This window comes from Protopterus annectens, chromosome 3.part1 (assembly GCF_019279795.1).
Source record: "Protopterus annectens isolate FY-2018-M chromosome 3.part1, PAN1.0, whole genome shotgun sequence".
NCBI lineage: Eukaryota > Metazoa > Chordata > Ceratodontiformes > Protopteridae > Protopterus > Protopterus annectens.
The window spans coordinates 1861015051-1861035781 of NC_056732.1; the positions used below are offsets into that span (position 1 = coordinate 1861015051).

Here is a 20731-nt window from a genome sequence, read left to right on the forward strand (position 1 = left end):
TACTTAGTAGCCGTCATAATAATATAACCCTTATGTACTTTAAATAAAATTTATAATGATGTGGTACCTCTTATTTAACCAGATGATTAAGTAGATTATTACGTCTGTGATTTTATCCAAGACAGTATACTACATGGCTGGAAATATATCAACCTTAGTCCATCTGGCAATCAAAAAATATATTTAAATATATACATATACAATTTGCATGTAAAAAAATCAATTGTAAAAATCATATTCTATTTTCATAACCTATTGTTAACAAGGGTCGCTTCTTCAGGTCTGTGTACAAGAACCGTAAAAACCATCTATAAAAGTATTATTGTATAATTAGTTAGTATTGTTGTTACACATCATTTTGAATAAAGTGGAAAAACAAAGAGAACCAGAAAAAGAAAACGAGTTTAAGTTCGCTACTTCTACTATTGTTGTCTGATCTGATTAATATACAGTGATTAACTAGAGATATATGGACTGAAAATTTTCCACACAGAGAAGTTTCTTACACTGTTTTGTTTTTGGACCCACTATACTTGTTTAGTGGGTTGTTTTGAGACTTCGTGGATACCACGGATATTATTTATTTATTTTTTTTTTGTTAAATAAATGCATTTTACCAGTTAATTGCCTTCAAAGTAATGATATAATTATTTTGTAACTGAATTAAAGTTCACAGTCAAGTTGTTTAATGCCTTCTGCTTCCAAAATATGTTAAATAAAATGACTTGCTTACTTTGATATAGGTATGCTTTGTCTCTAGTTTTATGGGAGGAAGCATTTAAAACCTTCTTGTTATAAAATATTGTAATTTAAATATTCGAAAATTAAGCTAATTCTGGTTTCCCTTATTCTGATTATAATTCACCTGACTTGTCCTCGACCTGTTGGGGAGAGTTCCTTTTAAAAATTTGATTCGGAACACCAAGGGTGCCTTTCGGGAAGTTAAGATGTTTATAAGGAATTTGCATACTTTGTGTAGAAAATGTAGTTGCAAAGCACATTAGATATATTATTGTAACTCAAACAAAAGACAGTAAAATAAACCACAGACCAGTTAACACATTTTAAATGTAGCTAGAAGGAACGTTAAGACATAATGAGTGGGCAGAGCAGGACCTGTTCATTATTGACGCTCATTGTGACAGAAGTATTGTTTATATGATTAGGCATTAAACAGATTTGTGTGTGGATTCATTAACATAGCTAGGGGTTTGCAATGTAAGTTGTAGGAAAAATCTTCTGTGCAGCAGATTATATTTTGACACACTATTTTTTTTTCTTTTAAGTCAGCAGGAATGAAGAATTCAGTGTCATCCAGAGTCTGCAGTCATCGTATGGGAAACACAGGGATGCAGAATGTGTCAGATCTCTGCCTGATGACATGCTTGTCACAAGGCAAGACCCAGTGAAGATGGAAACCAGACATAACTGTAGGCAAAGTAATGAGGACTTTGTCATGAAAAGTGAATCAGAAAAGCATCTGCAGACTGAAGCAGAGGAAATGCCATGCAGCTGGCTTAACCATAGCAACACTGTAACATTTTATAGTAACAGTGTAACTGATCATCTAAGTGACGATGGGGAAAGGCAAAAGAATACCTCTCCAACACACAAACAAGCACTCATTAGGCAGGATTTGGACAAAGGTGTTATGAATGACAAAGGTTTTACAGGTATAAAAAATGTAACACTGCAGAAGGTCATTCATACTGGTCAGAATCCCTTTATCACATTTGACAAAAGTTTTACACAGAATAATGACATGGCAGTACTTCAGGGTGTCCAGGTTTCACAAAAGCATCATCAGAGTATCCACACTAGCCTAAAACCCTTTAAATGTACCACATGTGACAAGAGTTTTGCATACAAAGGCAGCATGATGAATCATCAGATACACTGTGGGCAGAAGCCATATAAATGTTCCATGTGTGACATGAGTTTTGTACAGAAGAATCAAATGCTGAGACATCAGTATACCCATAGTGAGCAGAAACCATATAAATGTACCATGTGTGACAAGAGTTTTGTACAGAAGAGTCACATGATGAGGCATCAGAATATCCATAGTGGGCAGAAACCATATAAATGTACCATGTGTGACAAGAGTTATGTACAGAAGAGTCACATGGTACGTCATCAGAAGATGCATACTGGTCAGAAACCATATAAATGTACCATGTGTGATAGGAGTTTTGTACAGAAGTATTGCATGGTGAGACATCAATATACTCACTGGGAGCAGAAACCATATAAATGTACCATGTGTGAAAAAAGTTTTATACGGAAGAACAGACTGGCACTTCATCAGAAGTTGCATACAGGGCAGAAACCATATAAATGCACCATGTGTAACAAGAGTTTTTTACACAAAAATAGCATGGTGACTCATCAGGGGTTGCACACTGGGCAGAAGCCATATAAGTGTACCATGTGTGACAAGAGTTTTGTACAGAAGAGCCAACTGGCACATCATCAGAAGATGCATACAGGGCAGAAACCATATAAATGTACCATCTGTGACAAGAGTTTTGGATACAAAAGCAATGCAGTGACTCATCAGCGGCTCCACACTGGACAGAAGCCATATAAATGCACCATGTGTGACAAGAGTTTTGCATGCAAAAGCAATATGGTCATTCATCAGAGGCTCACAGTGGGCAGAAGCCATATAAATGCACCATGTGTGACAAGAGTTTTTCACAGAAAAGCAGTATGGTCATTCATCAGAGGCTCCACAGTGGGCAGAAGCCATATAAATGCACCATATGTGACGAGAGTTTTGTACGGAAGAATTACTTGGTGAAACATCACTACACTCACATTGGGCAGAAGCCATATAAATGTACAATTTGTGACAAGAGTTTTTTATATAAGAATTTATTGGTGACACATCAGTATTCCCATAGTGGGCAGAAGCCATATAAATGCACCACTTGTGACAAGAGTTTTGCATGGAAGTATTGCTTGATGATACATAACTATACCCACAGTGGGCAGAAGCCATATAAATGCACCATCTGTGATAAGAGTTTTGTACAGAAGAGTCGACTGATATACCATCAGAACGTGCATACTACAAATAGGGGAGTCATTACTGGGCACATTGCGGGTGCTGTGAAGAGCACTTCTGGCTGACATAAACGATTGAAATAATTCTAATTTCATGAATTTTAATCATACTTTGACTTAGGAATGGGGTCCATTCCCGTCATGGTATTAGAAACCCAAAAGATTTGGAGAAATGAATGTGAAGGATTTAGTGTATAAAATTTAACTCTGGTAACACAACAGGATAGAGCAATGAACACCCAAGTTAAGGAGAAACCAATGGAGCAGGACGTGTCTAATCAGTTCACATATGAAGATATCATGGAGCCTCCCATAGGAAACCAGTACAAAGGTTCAGTTGGAGCTATACAGCAAGAGAAAGAACAGGAAATGGTGGCAACTTTGATGCAGTCAGTGCTGTGGAGTGATAGACCAGTGTGTTCCAGTATAAAAGAGCAATGGATGACACAGTGAAACTGAAGAGAACATGGCACAGGAAGAAGCTCTGGAACTTTCTATAGAATGCCCACAGGAAATGGTGAACAAAGAATGTGCCTTCATTTGGAAAAAAATGATCTAAGAGAAGAGTTATTGGATTTAATACAGATGGATAGACCTATTAAGATCAGTAAAAGAAATAGACTGCAGAAGGGCAATAAAACCTCAAAAAGTTAGAAGTTTGATAAAAGAAATGCACACAGTAATTAGGACTGTCCATAGAGATTCATGAGATATAACAGAAGTAAATATGGTACATTACTGTGCAGCAAAATTAATAACATATGTAAAGTCCTACCACAAGAACACAAGGTAGTAAGGGAAAGGATGGGGAGAAATCAAATGCCATCAAGGAAGTATGGAATAGAGAAAACTATAAAACAATTAAGACAAGAAGTGTCATTGTTAGAAGAGTATAGAAGAGGTAACAGAGCAAATTCTCAGAAAGATAGATGTGATAAAAGCACTGCACAGTATTGTAATTTATCAGGATTTATCATGCACTATCACAAATAATAAACTAACAATATCAGCACAGGCATAAAACTTTGAAGATACACAAATAAATATAAAGAAAAAGTACAAAATAAGCAATTTATTGATGATGCATTAAAAACTTGGACTCCTTTACTGCAACAAAACATTCTTAACAAGCAATGCAAGAATAACACGCTCCCATGCTTTAGTCCTCCTTAAACTACTTCCCCATGCCTCAGAGACTATCACCTCCTTCCTCTCACCTACACCCTCTTCTCGTATAATCTCTTAAATCATCCTTTCCTTGGGTTATTATGTAATCTTACCATTTTTTCCTCTATTAGCCATCATCCTCCCTCTCAACTTCTCATATTTATTTTTTTTTCTCCAGCAGCAGAATAAATATACGCCAGAATTATGACAGATTTTGTTTTATTACATTGCTGATTATCAGTAATGTATTTGTGGCACTGGAATTATGTCTACTCTTGTCGCAACCTCCATGCCAAATACTTGTGCAAAACTATTATCACTTTGTATGTATGTACTGTATAATAATGAGTATGGCTTATTGTCTGATTTTCTCTGTTTAATAATAGTATTCTACTGTGGAGCTTTTCTCCCTGGATCTCTGCTGAAAACTGGCCACTCAGCCCAGTTGGACTTAACCGGTCAACAAATGAAAAATCAATAAATGAACCAAACAGGTTTTATGGAGAATTGAGAAAGAAGGTAAAAGGAAATGAAAGACCACCAAAAATAGATGCATTTTGGAGAAGTATTTATGAAGATCCTGTGGAACATAACAAAGATGCTAAATGGATAGAAGAAGTAAAAGAAAGAATAAGAGGTTGACACGTACAGGATATGAAATGGGATGAAGTTCTGGCCAGAGAGAGAGATTGAAACAAAGTTAAAAAAGCATCTAATTGGAAAACCCCAGGCCCAGATGCGGCATCTAACTTGTGGTTAAAAGTATTAGCATCTTTGTATGATGATTTAGCCTTGAGTAAGAATTATTTATATGCACATCCCAAACGGACAACAGCCTGGCTAACAACAGGAAAAACAATGCTCCTACTTAAGAGTGAACCTGAAAGCTAATCTAAAAAATTTAGACCAATAGCTTGCCTTCTGACGGACGTATAAACTATAAACTGAAATTTATGCTAACAGAGTTTATAATCATTTAGAAGAAAATTCAATTATGGCAATAGAACAAAAGGGTAATAAAAGAAAGTCAGGTGGATCAAAGGATCATTTGTTGTTAAATGACGTCATATTGGAGAACTAAAAATGGGAAGCATCTAAGTATGGCATGGATTGACTGTAAAAAAAGCATTTGACAGTATCCCACATTCATGGATAAAGAGTGCTTAAAAATGTATAAAATGCACCTTGCACTGATAAACTACATCACATCAACCATGAAACAGTGGCAAACCACTTTGCAATTAAGCCATGAGAAAAGAAGATTATTATTCCAGGGATAAACATTCAAAGGGGTATATTCCAGGGTGATCCTCTGTCATCGTTGCTATTCTGCCTTACCATTAATCCATTAAGCTGTTTACTTAACAGCTTAGGCCATGGCTACAATTTGGCTCATGGAAAACAAAGTCTAATGACTTCTCATCTTCTCTTTGTCGATGATTTAAAACTATAGCTCATCAGGTGAGGAACGGAAAGCACAGCGGCAGGTTGTCAAAACTTTTTCATATGGTATTAGAATGTCATTTAGTCTTGATAAATGTGCAAAAGCAACCTTTAAAGCGGGAAAACTGCAGCACCAGGAAAACATCAGTTTGTGACAAGAATGTGATATAAAAGAACTTGAGCAAGAGGGAGTGTGTAGATACTTGTGAATTGATGAAGGGTCATCAATAAAACATGAACAAATGTGACTAAAATTCAGTAAGGAATACTTTAGAAGACTTAAATTAATCCTGACAACAGCAATGCCACCTAGGAACAAGATCCAAGCTATAAATAAATTTGTTCTTCCTGTTCTAACTTAGTTTTGGAGTGATTGACTGGCCCCAAAAAGTGTTGGATAGACTGGATATTAAAACAAGAAGTATGCTTCATGCCCACCAAATGATTTATAAAAATCAGTGTATACCAAGATTATATACATTCCCCGTTCCGAAGGAGGGATGGGCCTCCTTGAAATTGCTTATATGTATAGATCTGCAATCGTGGGACTCCACACATATCTACTTGACCTCACAGGATCCAAATGTAGTGAAAGTTTTGAAACATGAGGAGACTAAATCTAAGATGACTTCCCTGCCTAATTTAGCAGAAGCATATGGACATCAATCAGGAATACAAATCGAACCAGAAGTAGATAAAAAACAGGCAGCAACTGAATGTGCCAAAAAAAAAAAAAACAAACTAAAGAATATAAGGTGAATGACCAGATGAGAAGGCAAGAAATGTGGAAAAAACATACATATAGTTTCAAGTATAAAAAACATCTGGAACAGCCTCATGTTGATCAGGAATGAATGCAGGAAGGGTTAAGGAGAGGCAAATTCAAACCAAGAAATGAAAGGTTAATATTAGCAGCCCAGGATAGTGGGCTACATCCACTCTGGTTTACAAAGTCCATTGAACATGTGGGAGAAACAGACAAATGTAGGTTTTGTAAAACCAAATTGGAAACCATCACACACCTTGTTGCTGGTTGTGACACACTAATGACAGAAGGATGTATACTGAAAGACATAATAATGTGGTGAGACTGTTGCACTGGGAATTCTGCAAACATTATGGTATCAAAGTGGCTGAAAAACACTGAAAACATGAGCCATCAAAAATGATGGTTTATATCACATGGGATCACCCATTACCAACAGTTCAAAAGATAGAGGCTAGAAAACTGGATGTAGTGGTCCAAGAAAAGAAGACAAAAGTAGCATTAATCATTGAAATTGCCACACCCAGTGACTATAGTGTTTTTTTGTGTACAGAGAGCGACAAAGTCATAAAGTACCAGGATCTGCTTGCAGAAACGAGAGCAATGTGGAAGAAAGATGCCCAGACAGTTCCAACAGTAGTAGTAGCAACGGGTCTTACAGAAAATAATTTGCAATCATATTTAGATACGTTACCAATCCATGTAACCCCATACAAATTGCAGGAGGAGTCATTAGTAGGCACATTGCGGGTGCTGCAAAGAGCACTTTTGGCTGACATCAAAGATTGAAGCAATACTAATTTCATGAACTTTAATCATACTTTGACTTGGGAATGAGGTCCGTTCCTGTCATGGTATTAGAAACCCAAAACATTTGGAGAAATTAGAAAAGGGTAGAAACTCTTTAAAAGTACCATGTGTGACAAGAGTTTTGTACAGAAGACGCAACTAGAAAGATATCAGTATATTCACAGTGGAAAGAAAGATGTTTGAAGAGAAATACAATACAATACAAAAAAATAAGAAAACAAAGCGGGAAAAGTATAAAAGAGGATTAGCAATGAAAAAGTTAAAGAAGTAGAAACTGAGGTTATGGATTATCTGCAAAGTGAAGGATTTAGTGTAGGAAATTTAACTTTGATAACAGTACAAAAGGATAGAGGAATAGACACTCTAAGGAGAAACCAGTGGAGCCAGATGCATCTAATCAGTTGATATATGAAGTTACTATGGAACCTTCCACAGGAAATCAGTGCAAAGGTTCAGATGCAGCTGTATAGCAAGACATAGAACAGGAAATTGTGGGAACTCTGCACAGTGCCGAAGAGTGTTAGGTCAGTGAGTTCTCATATGAAAGGCAACAGACAACATGGGGTGAAACTGTAGATAACATGGCACAGGAAGAAGTTCTGGAACCTTCTATAGAATGCCCACAGGAAATGGTGAGCAAAGAATTTACCCTCAGTTTCGAAGAAAAAGATATAAGAGGAGAGTTACTTGATTTAATACAGATGGATAGACATATTAAGTTCAATGAAAGAAATAGACTGCAGAAGCACAATAAAACTCCCAAAAGTTAGAAGTTTGATTAAACAAGTGAACACAGTAATTAGATATATCCATAGAGATTCATGAGATATAACAGAAGTAAATAAGATACATTACTGTGCAGCCAAATTAATAACAAAGTCCTACTACAAGAGCACAGGGTAGTAAGGGAAAGGATGGGGAGGAATAGAATGCCATCATGGAAGTATGGAACAGAGAAAACTATAAAGCAATTAAGACAAGAAGCGTCACTGTTAGAATAGTTTAGAAAAGGGTATAGATCAACAAAAATACTCAGAAAGATGTGATAAAAGCAATGTGCAGTATTATAACAGATCAGAATTTATCATGCACTATCACAAATAAACTAAAAATATCAGCACTAGCAGAAAACCTTAGAAGATACATAGATAAATATAAAGGAAAAGTACAAAATAAGCAATTTATTGATGACCCAAACAAGTTTTACAGAGGAATGGGAGACAAGCCAAAAGGAATTGAAAGACCACCAAAAAAGAAAAAAATAGATACATTTTGGAGATGTATTTTGAAGATCCTTTGGAGCATAAAAAAGATACTAAATGGCTAGATGATGTAAAAGAGAATAAGAAGTTCAAATATACAAGCTATGAAATAACAGCTAGCAAGATTGAGGCAAAGTTAAAAAAAAAAAAAAAAAGCCTCTAATCTGAAAACCACTGGCCCAGATTCAGTACCTAACTTCTGGCTAAAAGTATTAACATCTTTCCACAAAGTTTTCACCATGAGTAAGAACCGTTTATATACGCACCCCAAACAGACACCAGCCTGGCTAAAAACAGGAAAAAACAATGCTCCTACTTAAGAATGAAGCTGCAAGCTACCCTAAAAACTATAGACTAGTAACATGCCCTCCAATGACGTATAAACTGTAAACTGATTTGATGTGTCCAGAGTTTATAGTCATTTAAGAAGACAATTCAGTTATGGCAATAGAACAAAAGGGTAATAAAAGAAAGTAATATTGTGCAATGGATCATTTGTTATTAAATGATGTCATAGTGGAGAACTGTAAAAAGGGGAAGAATCTAAGTATGGCATGGATAGACTACAAAAAAGCATTTGACAGTATCCCGCATTCATGGATAAAAGAGTGCATAAAAAATGTATAAGATACACTATACACTGATAAATTACTTTACAGTAACCGTGAAACAGTGGCAAACCACTTTGCAGTTAAGTCATGACAAAGGACAAATTAATATTCCAGGATGAAAATCCAAAGGGGGATATTCCAGGGTTACTCTGTCACAGCTGTTCTTTTGCCTTGCCCTCAACCCATTAAGCTGTCTGCTTAACAGATTATGTCATGGCTATAATTTGGCTCCCAGAAAGCAAAAACATGTAAAGACTTCTTATCTTCTCTGGTGATGATTTAAAACCATATAGCTCATCAGATGAGGAATTGAAAGTACAGCTGCAAGTAGTCAACTTTTTCAGTTGATGTAAGAATGTCATCTTGACAAATATGTAAAAGCAGCCTTTAAAGCAGAAAAGCTGTAGCACCAAGAAAACATCAGTTTGGGACAAGAGTTTGATGTAAAAGAACTTGAGCAAGAGGGAGTGCATAAATATTTGGGAACTGATGAAGGATCAACAATAAAACATGAACAGGTGTGATTAAACTCGGTAAGGAATATCTTAGAAGACTTAAATTAATCCTGAAAACAATGTTGACATCTAGGAACAAATTCAAGCTATAAACCAATTTGCTCTTCCTGCCCTAACTTACAGTTTTGGAGTGATTGACTGGTGGGCCTCTCTAACACTGATTGCATGTATAGATCTGTAATCATGGGACTGCATCCATATCTGCTGACCCCACAAGACCCACACATAGTGAATGTTTTGAAACATGAGGAGAATATATCTAAGATGACTTCTCTTCTTAGTCTAGCAGAAGCATGTCTGCATCAAGGAGGAATGGAAATCAAACCAGAAGTAGATAAGAATCAGGCAGCAATTGAATGTGCCAAAAACAAAAGAAAGAATATAAGGTGAAGGATCAGATGGGAAGACAAGAAATGTGGAAAATGCATAAATATAGTTACAAGTATAGAAAACTCCTGGAAGAACCTCATGTTGATCAGGATTGAATGTAAGAATGGTTAAGGAGAGAAGAGATGAAAGGTTAATATAGTGGACCATGTGCATGTTGGTTGACAAAGTCCATTGAATATGTGGGAGAAACAGACAAATGTAGGTTTTGTAAAACAGAATTGGAAACAGTTGCACACCTTGTTGTTGGTTATGACCTACTAATGGCAGCAGGACCAACAGTTTAAAAGATAGATGTGAGAAAACCAGATATAATGGTCTATTAAAAAAATCAAAAGCAGTATTGATCATCGAAATCGCTACACCCAGTAAATATACTGTCTTGCTTACAGAGAGACACAAATTCATAAAATATTAGGATTTGCAGGCAGAATGAGAAAATATGGAAGAAAGATACCCAGACAGTTCCAATAGTACTAGGAGCAATTGGTCTTATAAAAAAGAATCTACATATTTAAATATGCTACCGATACATGTAACCCCATACAGATTACAAGAGTCATTACCGGGCACATTGCGAGTGCTGTGAAGAGCACTTCTGGCTGACATCAAAGATTGAAACAATACTAATTTCATGAACTTTAGTCATACTTTGACTTATGATCGGGCTTCACTCCTTTCATTGTATTAGAAACCCAAAAGATTGAAGAAATTAAACAAAAGAGAGAAAAGACTTTCAGAAATTAAAAAAAAAAAAGAAACTTTTCAGATGTACCATGTGTGACAATAGTTTTGCACAGAAGGGTGACCTGTAAGACAACAGGATCCACACAAGGCTGTTCCATTTTGCAATAGTGAATATTTTAAGATGCTACTGATTGAAGTCACCTCTTATAAACAGCAGAAAAGGGCAATTCTAGTACTCTGCAGGTGCTGAGAAGAGGACTCATGTCAGATGTTAAAGACTGAAGCAAGATTAATTTCATGAAGTTTAATTATCCCCTGATTAGGAATGAAATCCATTCATGTCAGCATATGTATATTAAAAAAAAAAAAAAGCTTAAATATTTTGATAAATAAAAGAAAGACAGAAACCCTTTAAATGTGTTATATGTAGAAAGGGTTTTATAGAAAATGATGGCACAGTAAGGCATCAGTATATCCACATTGGGCCAGGATGGAGAGAATAATCAGTTAAAAAAAATAGAAGAACAGGTTTTGTTGTGAAATGAAATCATCCTCAAGGCTTGGCAGGCCCGTTGGTTACTAAATCCCACCAAGGCAAAACTGATGCAGTATGTATAGACTAGCATATATCATGGAAAAAAGGAAGACTTTGGTGCACTCATCGTACGATAAAAAAGTGCCCAGTCCTGGCAAAAGTGCTAGGGGCAGAGTTGGTAGAAAGACCTAGTGCTTCAGGATGATAGAGATCTTGTCACTCTGTTAGGCTGTGAGTCAACAGATGATCTAATAGGTAACAAAACACTAAACAAAATTTTGGTTAGCAAGACAAGGTGTTCAGAAATGTCCCCTAAGGACAAAGCCAGTCAGCGAAATTACTCTGTGCTCCAAAACCCAAAGACCCATTACCCTGATACTGCCCCAGCCCAAATCTGGGGAATTAAGGTATAATACTGTTATATCCTGGGTATTATTGGTTAGGCTCCATGCCATTAACCAAGTAATCACCTGTGGAGTGATGTATTTGAATGGACATCCTGGATACAAAGGAGACTTTAGTGGTTTATTAAAACAGGTAGAGCTTGAAGGTGTGTCAGAGAATGTGTAACTCATTAAGTTACATTTTGAGAGTAATTAAGATGCTCCACAAAATAAAATATCACAGTCATTTCAAAGCTAAGATATTTCCATGGAGAGGTAGAAAGTGAAGGGAACAATGGATAAAACTCTTGGTCAGAAAGAAAATTATTTGAGAGAGACCTGCTGGATTTGAAAAAAATGCATAAATATTATATGTATGAGAGAGCTATTCTGCCAAAGGTGAATAAGACATGGAGTGTCAAGACATTAATAAGCCAAATTAATAAAGCAATTGGAAACATAAAAAGAGATTCACATGTTATAACAAAAATTAACATTGTTGTACAGTGAAACTAAAAGATAAGGTACTGTCAAGAAAGCATAAATTAGTAAAGGAAAGTAATGGAGCAATGATATCACTAGAAAGGTAGCAGCAGCTTGAAACAGTCGTGAAACAGTTCAGAAGTATTACTAGAATAATACAGAAAAGTAATATAAAATAGATTAGAAAAATGAATGAGCTAAAACAAAAATACAAGATTGCAGACATATTTATTGACGTAAGGCTCAAACATGATGAAAGTTCTAAAACATGAACAAGATAAGTCTAAGATGTCTTGCTTAAGTTAGCAGAAGCCTTTATCAAACAAGGCGGCATGAAAATGAAAACATGAATAAAAATCAGTTGGCAACAGAAAGTGCAAAAAAAAACAAAAGAACAGGATCAAGAAAAAAGAAAAACATACATTTGAAGACCACAGTAATAGCAAAAAGTAGATCTACTACAACAACGTGTTGACCAAGAACTGATGTATGAATAGCACAGGTGAGAGGAATTTAAACCAAAAGTTTACTTGGTGGTTTTCAAAATCCATGGGGGTAGGAGATGCAGACAAATGTAGGTTTTGCAGTACAGAACTAGAAAGAGTTGCACATCTTGTTGCAGGCTTTGATACCCTCATAGCGGAGGGTTTGTATGTGGCAGGGTTGTTACACTGGAGACTATAAATGTTATAACATAGGGGCAGCTGAGAGATATTGGAAACATTAACCACAAAGTATTGTGGAAAATTAAGTAATAATCATGAGGGATCATACCATACCAGTAGCTAAGAAGTTAAAAGTAAACAGATTGGGTATTGTTGTTCAAGAGGAAAAGAAATAACATTGGTTATTCAAATTACTACACCCAGTGATCACAGTATCTTACAAACTGAAGACAAATTTGAAAAATATCAAGACTTGCAAACAGAAGCTAGAGCAATGTAGAATAAGGATACACAGATAGTTCCAGCTGTAGTAGGATCACCTGAGATAATAAACAGAATCATCAAACATATTTAGGTATGCTACTGGTAAACTTAACTCATTATGAACTGGGAAAAGATCAATTCTTAGTGCACTGTAGTGCTGAGAAGAGCACTCATAGTAGATATCAAAGACAGAAGCAAAACTGATTTAACTTTAATTATGTCCTGACTTAAGAATAGGGTCCATTCCCATCAAGGCATATAAAAAACCTAATCATTTTCAGGAAATAAAAGCAGGCCAGAATATATGCTGGATAAATAAATGGCCAGTAGTGCACCATGAACAAATGAGGTTAGAGCTCAGTAAGGAATATTTTAGATGAGCGAAAGTAATATTGCAAGCTGCCTTAATATCTAGGAGTAAAGTTCAAGCTATAAATCAACTTGCACTTCCTGTTTTACCTTACAGCTTTAGAATGATTGACTGGGTCTGGAATGACTGACTGATTAAGCTTGACAGAAAAAGAAGAAAAACTATTTTTGCCCAGAACTTATATACAAGAATTGTTTGCCTACTTTATATATCTCTTGATCTGAGAGAGTCATGGTCTCCTTGAAATTGACTACACTTCCACATTTCTGACTGTTGTGGAATTACATACATATTTATTGTTGTCAACAGATCCAAACATAGTGAAAGTTTTAAAACATGAAAAAACTGAGTCTTAAAATGACAATTTTTGCTAAGGATAGCAAAAGCCTTTAGGAGATAAAACCATGTAACAAATACATTGCAAAATGTAAAAAGAAAGTAAACAAAAAAACATGATCAAGAAAAAAAAAGTGAACACAGTTATAGTGGAAAGTACAGAGAAGTTCTGGAACAACCATGTAGTGATAGAGTTGCCACGCAAGTCGCACAGGTAATGGAAATTTACACTAAAAGATGAAAAATTAATATTGCCAGCTCAAGATAGTGGAATATATGCACAGTGGTTAACAAAATCCATAGAAAAGGTACAATATATAAACAAATCTAGTTTTTGCGGTATAGAACTAGGAACAGTTCTGCATCTTGTTGCAAAATGTGATACACTCATGGCTGAATGTATACTGAAAGACATAATATGACAAAGTTGTTACATTAGATTATATGTAAACATTTTAACATACAACTATCTGAGAAGCACTTCAACCACATTACTGAATATGAAGAAGTGAAGATCACATGGTATTACCCATGCCAACAGTTAAAAAGGTAGAAACAAGACAGATATTTTAATTCAAGAGAAAAAGAAACAGCATTGATTATTGAAATTGCTACACACAGTGAGTAGTAGCAACTGGGCTAATAAAAAATCATTTTCAAGCATATTTAGAGATGCTGCTCCTACAAGTAACCCTTATGAGCTAAACAAAGAGGACATTTTTGGTAAATTTTAGGTGCTAAGAAGAGCACTCTTGGCAAACTTTAAAGACTGAAGCAAAGCTGATTTCATGAACTTTGATTATGTCTCGACAGGCCCATCCTGTTAGAGTATATAAAAAACCTAAACATTTGGAGAAATTAAACAAATGCAGAATCCCTGTAAAAGTGCTACAAGTGGCAGGGGTTTTAACGTGAGGAAGTTCTTCGTGTTACACTGTTGCAGTCATTACATTTGGGTAATCTGCTGGCAGGTTGCCCTCAGTCGGCTTGATTAACAAAGTCTTGGGTCCTGCATTGGATGCTGTCCCTTCTTCCATGACGCCAGGTCGTCAGGGGTATAAAACATGCAGCCCACACCATTACATCAGTCTTTCCTGCAGTGCGGTGCCCGAAGCAGAAGCAATTCGCAAGTGCCGGTTGGCTGACTCCTGAAATTTTCGTTTTTGAGTTTCAGAACCGAAGTCTTCAACTAAAAAGCTAAGTACCCTGTTGGAGAAACTTTTTCTTGCTCCTTACCGATGTCAGTAAAAGTTAATAATTGCATTACTTGTGGGAAGCAAATACCTCATAAGGATTTCCATTTGTACTGTATTCCTTGCCTAGGCCCTGACCACAACGTACCATGCTGTCGGTATTGTGCTTTATTTAATCAGTGTCTTCGGTACAGTTTTGCTTCTAAATATTTCGGTTCTCGGTTTAATTATCCAGAAATGACGTCGGTTATCCATCTGACTGCCGAAATACCGAATAAACACAAAGAAAGAGACAGGCCGTTGAGGTCCAGAACTGCCGATGACACTTCTCCTAAGCCAGTCGCCAGTTCGCCGGTACTCAGTGAGGTGCTTTCACAGCCCCTGATATCCACTGCTTCTAATTCGCAGGCCTCTACTGAGACCCATTTGGAGTCTGGTATGCCACGAGATGCTTCACCTATGGAACCCATGGATGTCTCTACCTTGGATGGGTCCAGAGCCGTTGTGCAGGTACCGGCTTCTGAGGGTGTATTCAGGCCTACAGATTTGTATATTAAATTGACACCACCTTCAATATTAGGGCCAAAATCTCGGATCTATGTCTAAAAAAAACGACGTCTAGGCCACATGTTCAGGTCACTATGCCTAAAAAACAAATGATCAAAATGGCTGAAGATTCACTTACTCTTAAGTAGTCAACCCCCCCCCCCCTTCCAAGAGGCCCAGGGCTGAACTTGACTATGAATCTTCTGAACTGGACTCTGTTTCTTCTGACTCTTCTAATGAACAGGATTTGTCCATGCCTACTTATGAGGATTCTGATGCAGAGGATTCCATTCCTTCTGCTTCTCCCCCTGAGGATTTCTCTTTTGGGGAAACTTTACATACCTTAAGGGAGCATATCCACTAAGAAAGTCAGGATTTTTCTGAATACAAAAAGAGGCTTAGGGATTTTCTTCATCTCCCTCAGCATAGGCCTTTGGTTATACCTCCTGTACTAGACATTGTAAGCCAGACAGATACTACAGGATTCCTGACTCCCACAAATTCCTTTTCAAAAATCCTGTTGCGGACCCTGAAACAATTTCTCAGGGGCCCAAGGGCATTAAGGCTTCTACTGCTAAAAATCCTACCCCTTCTGATAGCCAGGGCGCTGGATAGATGGGGTAAAAAGGCTTATACTTCTGCAACCTTGGCAATCAGGGCTTTAAACTGTCAATTCCATATGCTAAAATATCAATAGCATATCATGGGACTGCTTAAACAGAAAATTATGTTGATTTCTGACTGTGTGGAAAATAAGGAATTACAGGATTTATTGCATTCAGCTGAACAAGTTGGAAAACATACTTTGCAATGTGGTTTTGATTCTTTGGAGGCCTCTTGCATGGCTGCTGTTACTGGATCTGTGCTTAGAAGGCATGCTTGGCTTAAGAAGCAATCTCTGCCTGATCATGTTAAAGCAAAATTGTTGGAGGCTTCTTTGCAGCAGGACCGTCTGTTTGGTAATAAGGCTGAAGAAGTTCTAAAAAAAAGATGGAAGATAAAGGTAAATCTATGCAAACTGTGAAAGATTTCTTACAGGTACAACCTCCAAGATTTAGTAGACACTGGCCTACTAAGAACTGATCCTTTCCAGTTCCTTCCAGAGCCACTCAAGCCAAACCTAGACATTCCAAAAGTACCAGGTTTCAGTCCCAAGGGACTTTCAGAACTAAGCAATGGGGTGCCTCCACTTCCAAATCTGAAAACAGCAAGACACCTCCCTATGGTAAACAGTCTCAATGACTTTCCTTTAAAATTGCCAAGCACTTTGGGGGGAAAACTGGCTCTTCATGCAAAAAACTGGCAACTTATAACCCAGGACAAATGGGTTTTAAATATAGTGTCCCAGGGATACAGATTTCATTTCCACACATTGCCAACTCCAAACGGAAGGCCAGACCTGCCCCCAAATCAGTACGCAGAGGCTCAGAAACAAGTACTTTCCCTCCTAAACATGGGGGCAATTCAACTAGTACCAGAAGAGGAAAAGGGACAAGGTTTCTATTCCAGACTTTTCCTGGTACCCAAAAAAGACAAATCATGGCGTCCAATTCTGGACCTGTCTACTCTAAACACCTTTCTGGACATTCCAAAATTCAAGATGCTGACTCTTCACCAGTTACTTCCTATGCTAGGCAAAGATGCTTGGTTGGCAACTCTAGATTTAAAAGAGGCTTACCTGCATATCCCAATCAGGGAATCTTGCAGAAGATACCTCTGCTTCAAAGTAGGCTACTTGCATTATCAGATGTTCTTCATGTTTCACTATTGCAATCATTACATTTGGGTAATCTGCTGGCAGGTTGCCCTCAGTCGGCCTGAATTCCAAAGTCTTGGGTCCTGCATCAGTTGCTGTCTTATCTTCCATGACGTCAGGGGTATAAAACATGCAGCCAATGCCATTTTCTTTAGTTTTTCTTGCCGCGTGGTGCCCGAAGCAGAAGCATTTCGCAAGTGCCGGTCGGCCGATTACTGAAATATTCATGTTTAAGTTTCAGAACCGAAGTCTTCAATAAAGCTAAGTACCCTGTTGGGGAAACTTTTTTCTTGCTTTTTACCGATGTCAGAAAAAGTTAATAATCGTATTATAGTTTCATAGTTTGGTACTAGGCTATCTGCCCTGGGGCATTTATAAGCCTAGCCATAGTGATGTGGCTTTCGCCACCCCATGTAATGGTACAAAAGTGTACAATATAGATTTAGAATTAGTTTACTGTGCCTCTGTCTAGTAGTGACATAGAGATGACCCCTGGGGTAAACCTACGATCTCCCATCCACTCATCAAGATTTCTCTTGAAGAGAGTCAGTGAGGGGCTCTGCCTAACATGAACTGGGATTCTGTTCCAGAGTATGGGAAGCCTCTGAGTTATATAATCTGTCCCTCCAGCATGTCCTATTCATATTTGTGCTGAGGTTTAAATCTTTAGCTCTCGTGGTTCTGATGGATTTGGATTTTTTGAGGTGGAGCATGTCCATCAATTCCTGATTGGACATGGCCTTGTACGTCAGGCACATATCACCTCTGAGCAGGCGGTATGCTACTGAATAGAGCTGGAGTTTCTTTAGTCTGGCAGCATATGACATATGTTGGAGACCCTTGATCCTCTTGGTGAGGTACTTTTGGGGTCTCTCTAGCTGTTGCAAGTGCCGGGTGAGGTACATACCAAATGGGGCATTGTACTCAATCATGGGCCTGATAAGGGAGGAGTATAGGGGTACAATGACCTCCTTTGATCTGGATGTGAATCCCTTTATGATAAGGTGGGCAAGGTAGAAAGTCTTTCTAACCACTTTGGCAACATGGGTGTCAAATGAGAGGTCACTATCGACTTGGGTCCCCAGGGCTCTGATTACTTTTTCCGTACTCAGTGGGTTACTGTCTATGTGATAATTTGTGGGTACTTTGTTTTTCCCAAAGGGGATGACTATACATTTTTTGGCATTTAGTTTAAGGCCATGACTCCGGCACCAGTTGTCCGTTTCAGTGAGGCCTTTCTGTAGGATGTATGTGTCAGCTGGTGTATCGACTATGGTGCCTAGTTTGCAGTCATCTGCAAACTTTGTCAGCCACAACCCTCCCATGTATGCTTTCACATCTGAGAAATAAATGCCGAACAAGAGGGGTCCCAGGACAGAGCCCTGTGGGACACCACTTGTGACTGGCTTTGACTTTATGGGTTCTATGCTTTAACCAGTTTGCCACCCATCTTGTGACATATGGATTTACATTTAAGCTGTTGAGCTTGCCTATGATGCCAGAGTGGGGTATTGTGTCGAAAGCTTTAGCCAAGTCCAGATAGGCTGTATGGACTGCTTTGCCCTCGTCAATGGCTCTAGTGACTTTCGAAAACATCAACCAGGTTCAAAAGGTAGGATCTGCCCTTTACAAAGCCGAATTCGGTGGGATCAAGTGTCTGCAAGTCCCCAATGTCTCTGTTTATGAGTTCCATAATGATTCTTTCCATAGCATTGCAGACCAGGCTGGTTAAGCTTATGGGGCGGTAGTTACCAGGGTCTGTAGAGGTGCCTCCTTTGTGGAGTGGGACTACTGTTGCTGTACGCCAGTGTTCAGGTACATATCCTGTAGTAAGGCTAAGGTTAAATAGCATTTTTACGTGCGGGTTTAGCTCCTCTTGGAGTTCACGTAGCACGCAACCTGGGATACCGTCAGGTCCCATTGATGCTGTGTTTTTAGCTTTGCTGATGGTGGTTCTCACCTGGACATCTGAGATGGCAGGGAGGTTACATTCAGCTGGGATAAGTATTTCTTCTTTTGGGGGTGAGGGAGGGGAGAAATTTGCACTGAACCTGTCTGCCAGAATGTTGGCAATATATGTGGGTTCAGTGTATTTTTTGTCATTGTGAATTAACTCTGAACATATCTGAGGGTTTCCACCCAGGTTTCTAACATAGCTGAAGAAGGCCTTGTGGTTATCTTTAGTGTCCATAGCGATTTTTCTCTCAAAGTTGGCCTTGGATGTTTTTATGAGAGAACGTAGCTTTCTACTAGTGCTGATCAGAGATGCCTTCTCTTTATGGGATTTTGCTCTGTCGTGCAGTAGCTTCCTTCTTTTTTTATACAATTTGTTTATGGCTGGGGTTCACCAGACAGGATGCCTGCCCTTGGTGGAGAGGGTCTTGGTTTTATTTGGGATTGCATGATCCATGCATTCTTGGAGATGTCCGTAGAAAGCATTTGTGAAGGATTCTGCATTGTGGGATGTGGTTTCCACTGGCCCAGTGGGCTTAAAGGATACCATCTCAGTTTTAAGAAGTGTAAAGTCGGCTTTTGAGAAGTTTTTCACTGGAGTCTTTTGTGTTGGGGGTGGAGGTGGGATATGTATATCCAGGGTGATTAGGTTGTGGTCAGATCTCACTAGTGAGGGTATACTTCCGGTGTGGAGCACTTTGTCCCCATGTTTGTGATGATCAGGTCTAGTATATTATCTCCCCTTGTGGGAGAAGTGACTAGCTGTTCCATTGCATTTGAATTTATGAATTCCAGGAACCTTTGGGCTAGGGTGTTTGGGCTAGAATAATGCACCCAGTCTATGTTAGGGTAGTTGAAGTCTCCCAATATGATGTTGTTTGGTGAGACATTCATATCCTCCAGTGTCTTCAGGAAGGCTGAGTGGGGTTCCTGAGATTGGGAGGGTGGTCTGTAACATGCTACCAGTTGTATAGCAGTTTTGCCTACGGTTAGTTGCACCTGGATGGTCTCTGATGCTTCATGTGTTGCCACTAACCTGGAAGTGTGGGTGTCTTTGATGAATATGGACACTCCCCCTCCCTTTTTGGTTTGGCCCGAGTTTTGGGGCCGAAAAGCATGATATGAGGTATAGCCTGGTAGCGCTGGGGTGCTCTCAGGAGCCTTGAACCAGGTTTCAGTTGCTGCACAGACATCGATGTTCTCCATACTGAGGAGTGCTTCGAGAGCCTGCATCTTGAGATTTAGATTTCTGGCGTTGAGCAGCATTACCCTTAATTTTTTTCCATTTTTGTTTTCTAAGGAGGTGGGTTTGTCTTTTGAGCCTTGCCTAAAAAGGCACTATGGGGGAGGCAAGAGCCTTGGCCAATATCCGGAAGCCCAGTGGTGACAGATGCAAGCCGTCCCTTGCGAAGCAGCGTGGCTTGTCCAGCATGTCTTCCCAAGCAGACAGACATTGGATCCCCCTAGAATGACACCAGTATTTTGGATCCCCCTAGAATGACACCGGTATTTGAGCCAATTATTAAAGCT

The 20731-nt window shown here is 38.4% G+C and overlaps 1 protein-coding gene across 1 annotated transcript in view; it reads left to right on the forward strand.

Annotated features, from left to right (window-relative positions):
* Window positions 1-3153, forward strand: part of LOC122798773 (zinc finger protein 436-like) — a 338902-nt gene extending 335749 nt beyond the window's left edge. The window contains exon 4 of the mRNA XM_044067883.1: window positions 1287-3153. Within this exon, the coding sequence (XP_043923818.1) occupies window positions 1287-2803 (1517 nt within the window). The 3' untranslated portion in view covers window positions 2804-3153. The remainder of the gene's footprint in view (window positions 1-1286) is intronic.
* Window positions 3154-20731: the final 17578 nt, after the last annotated feature.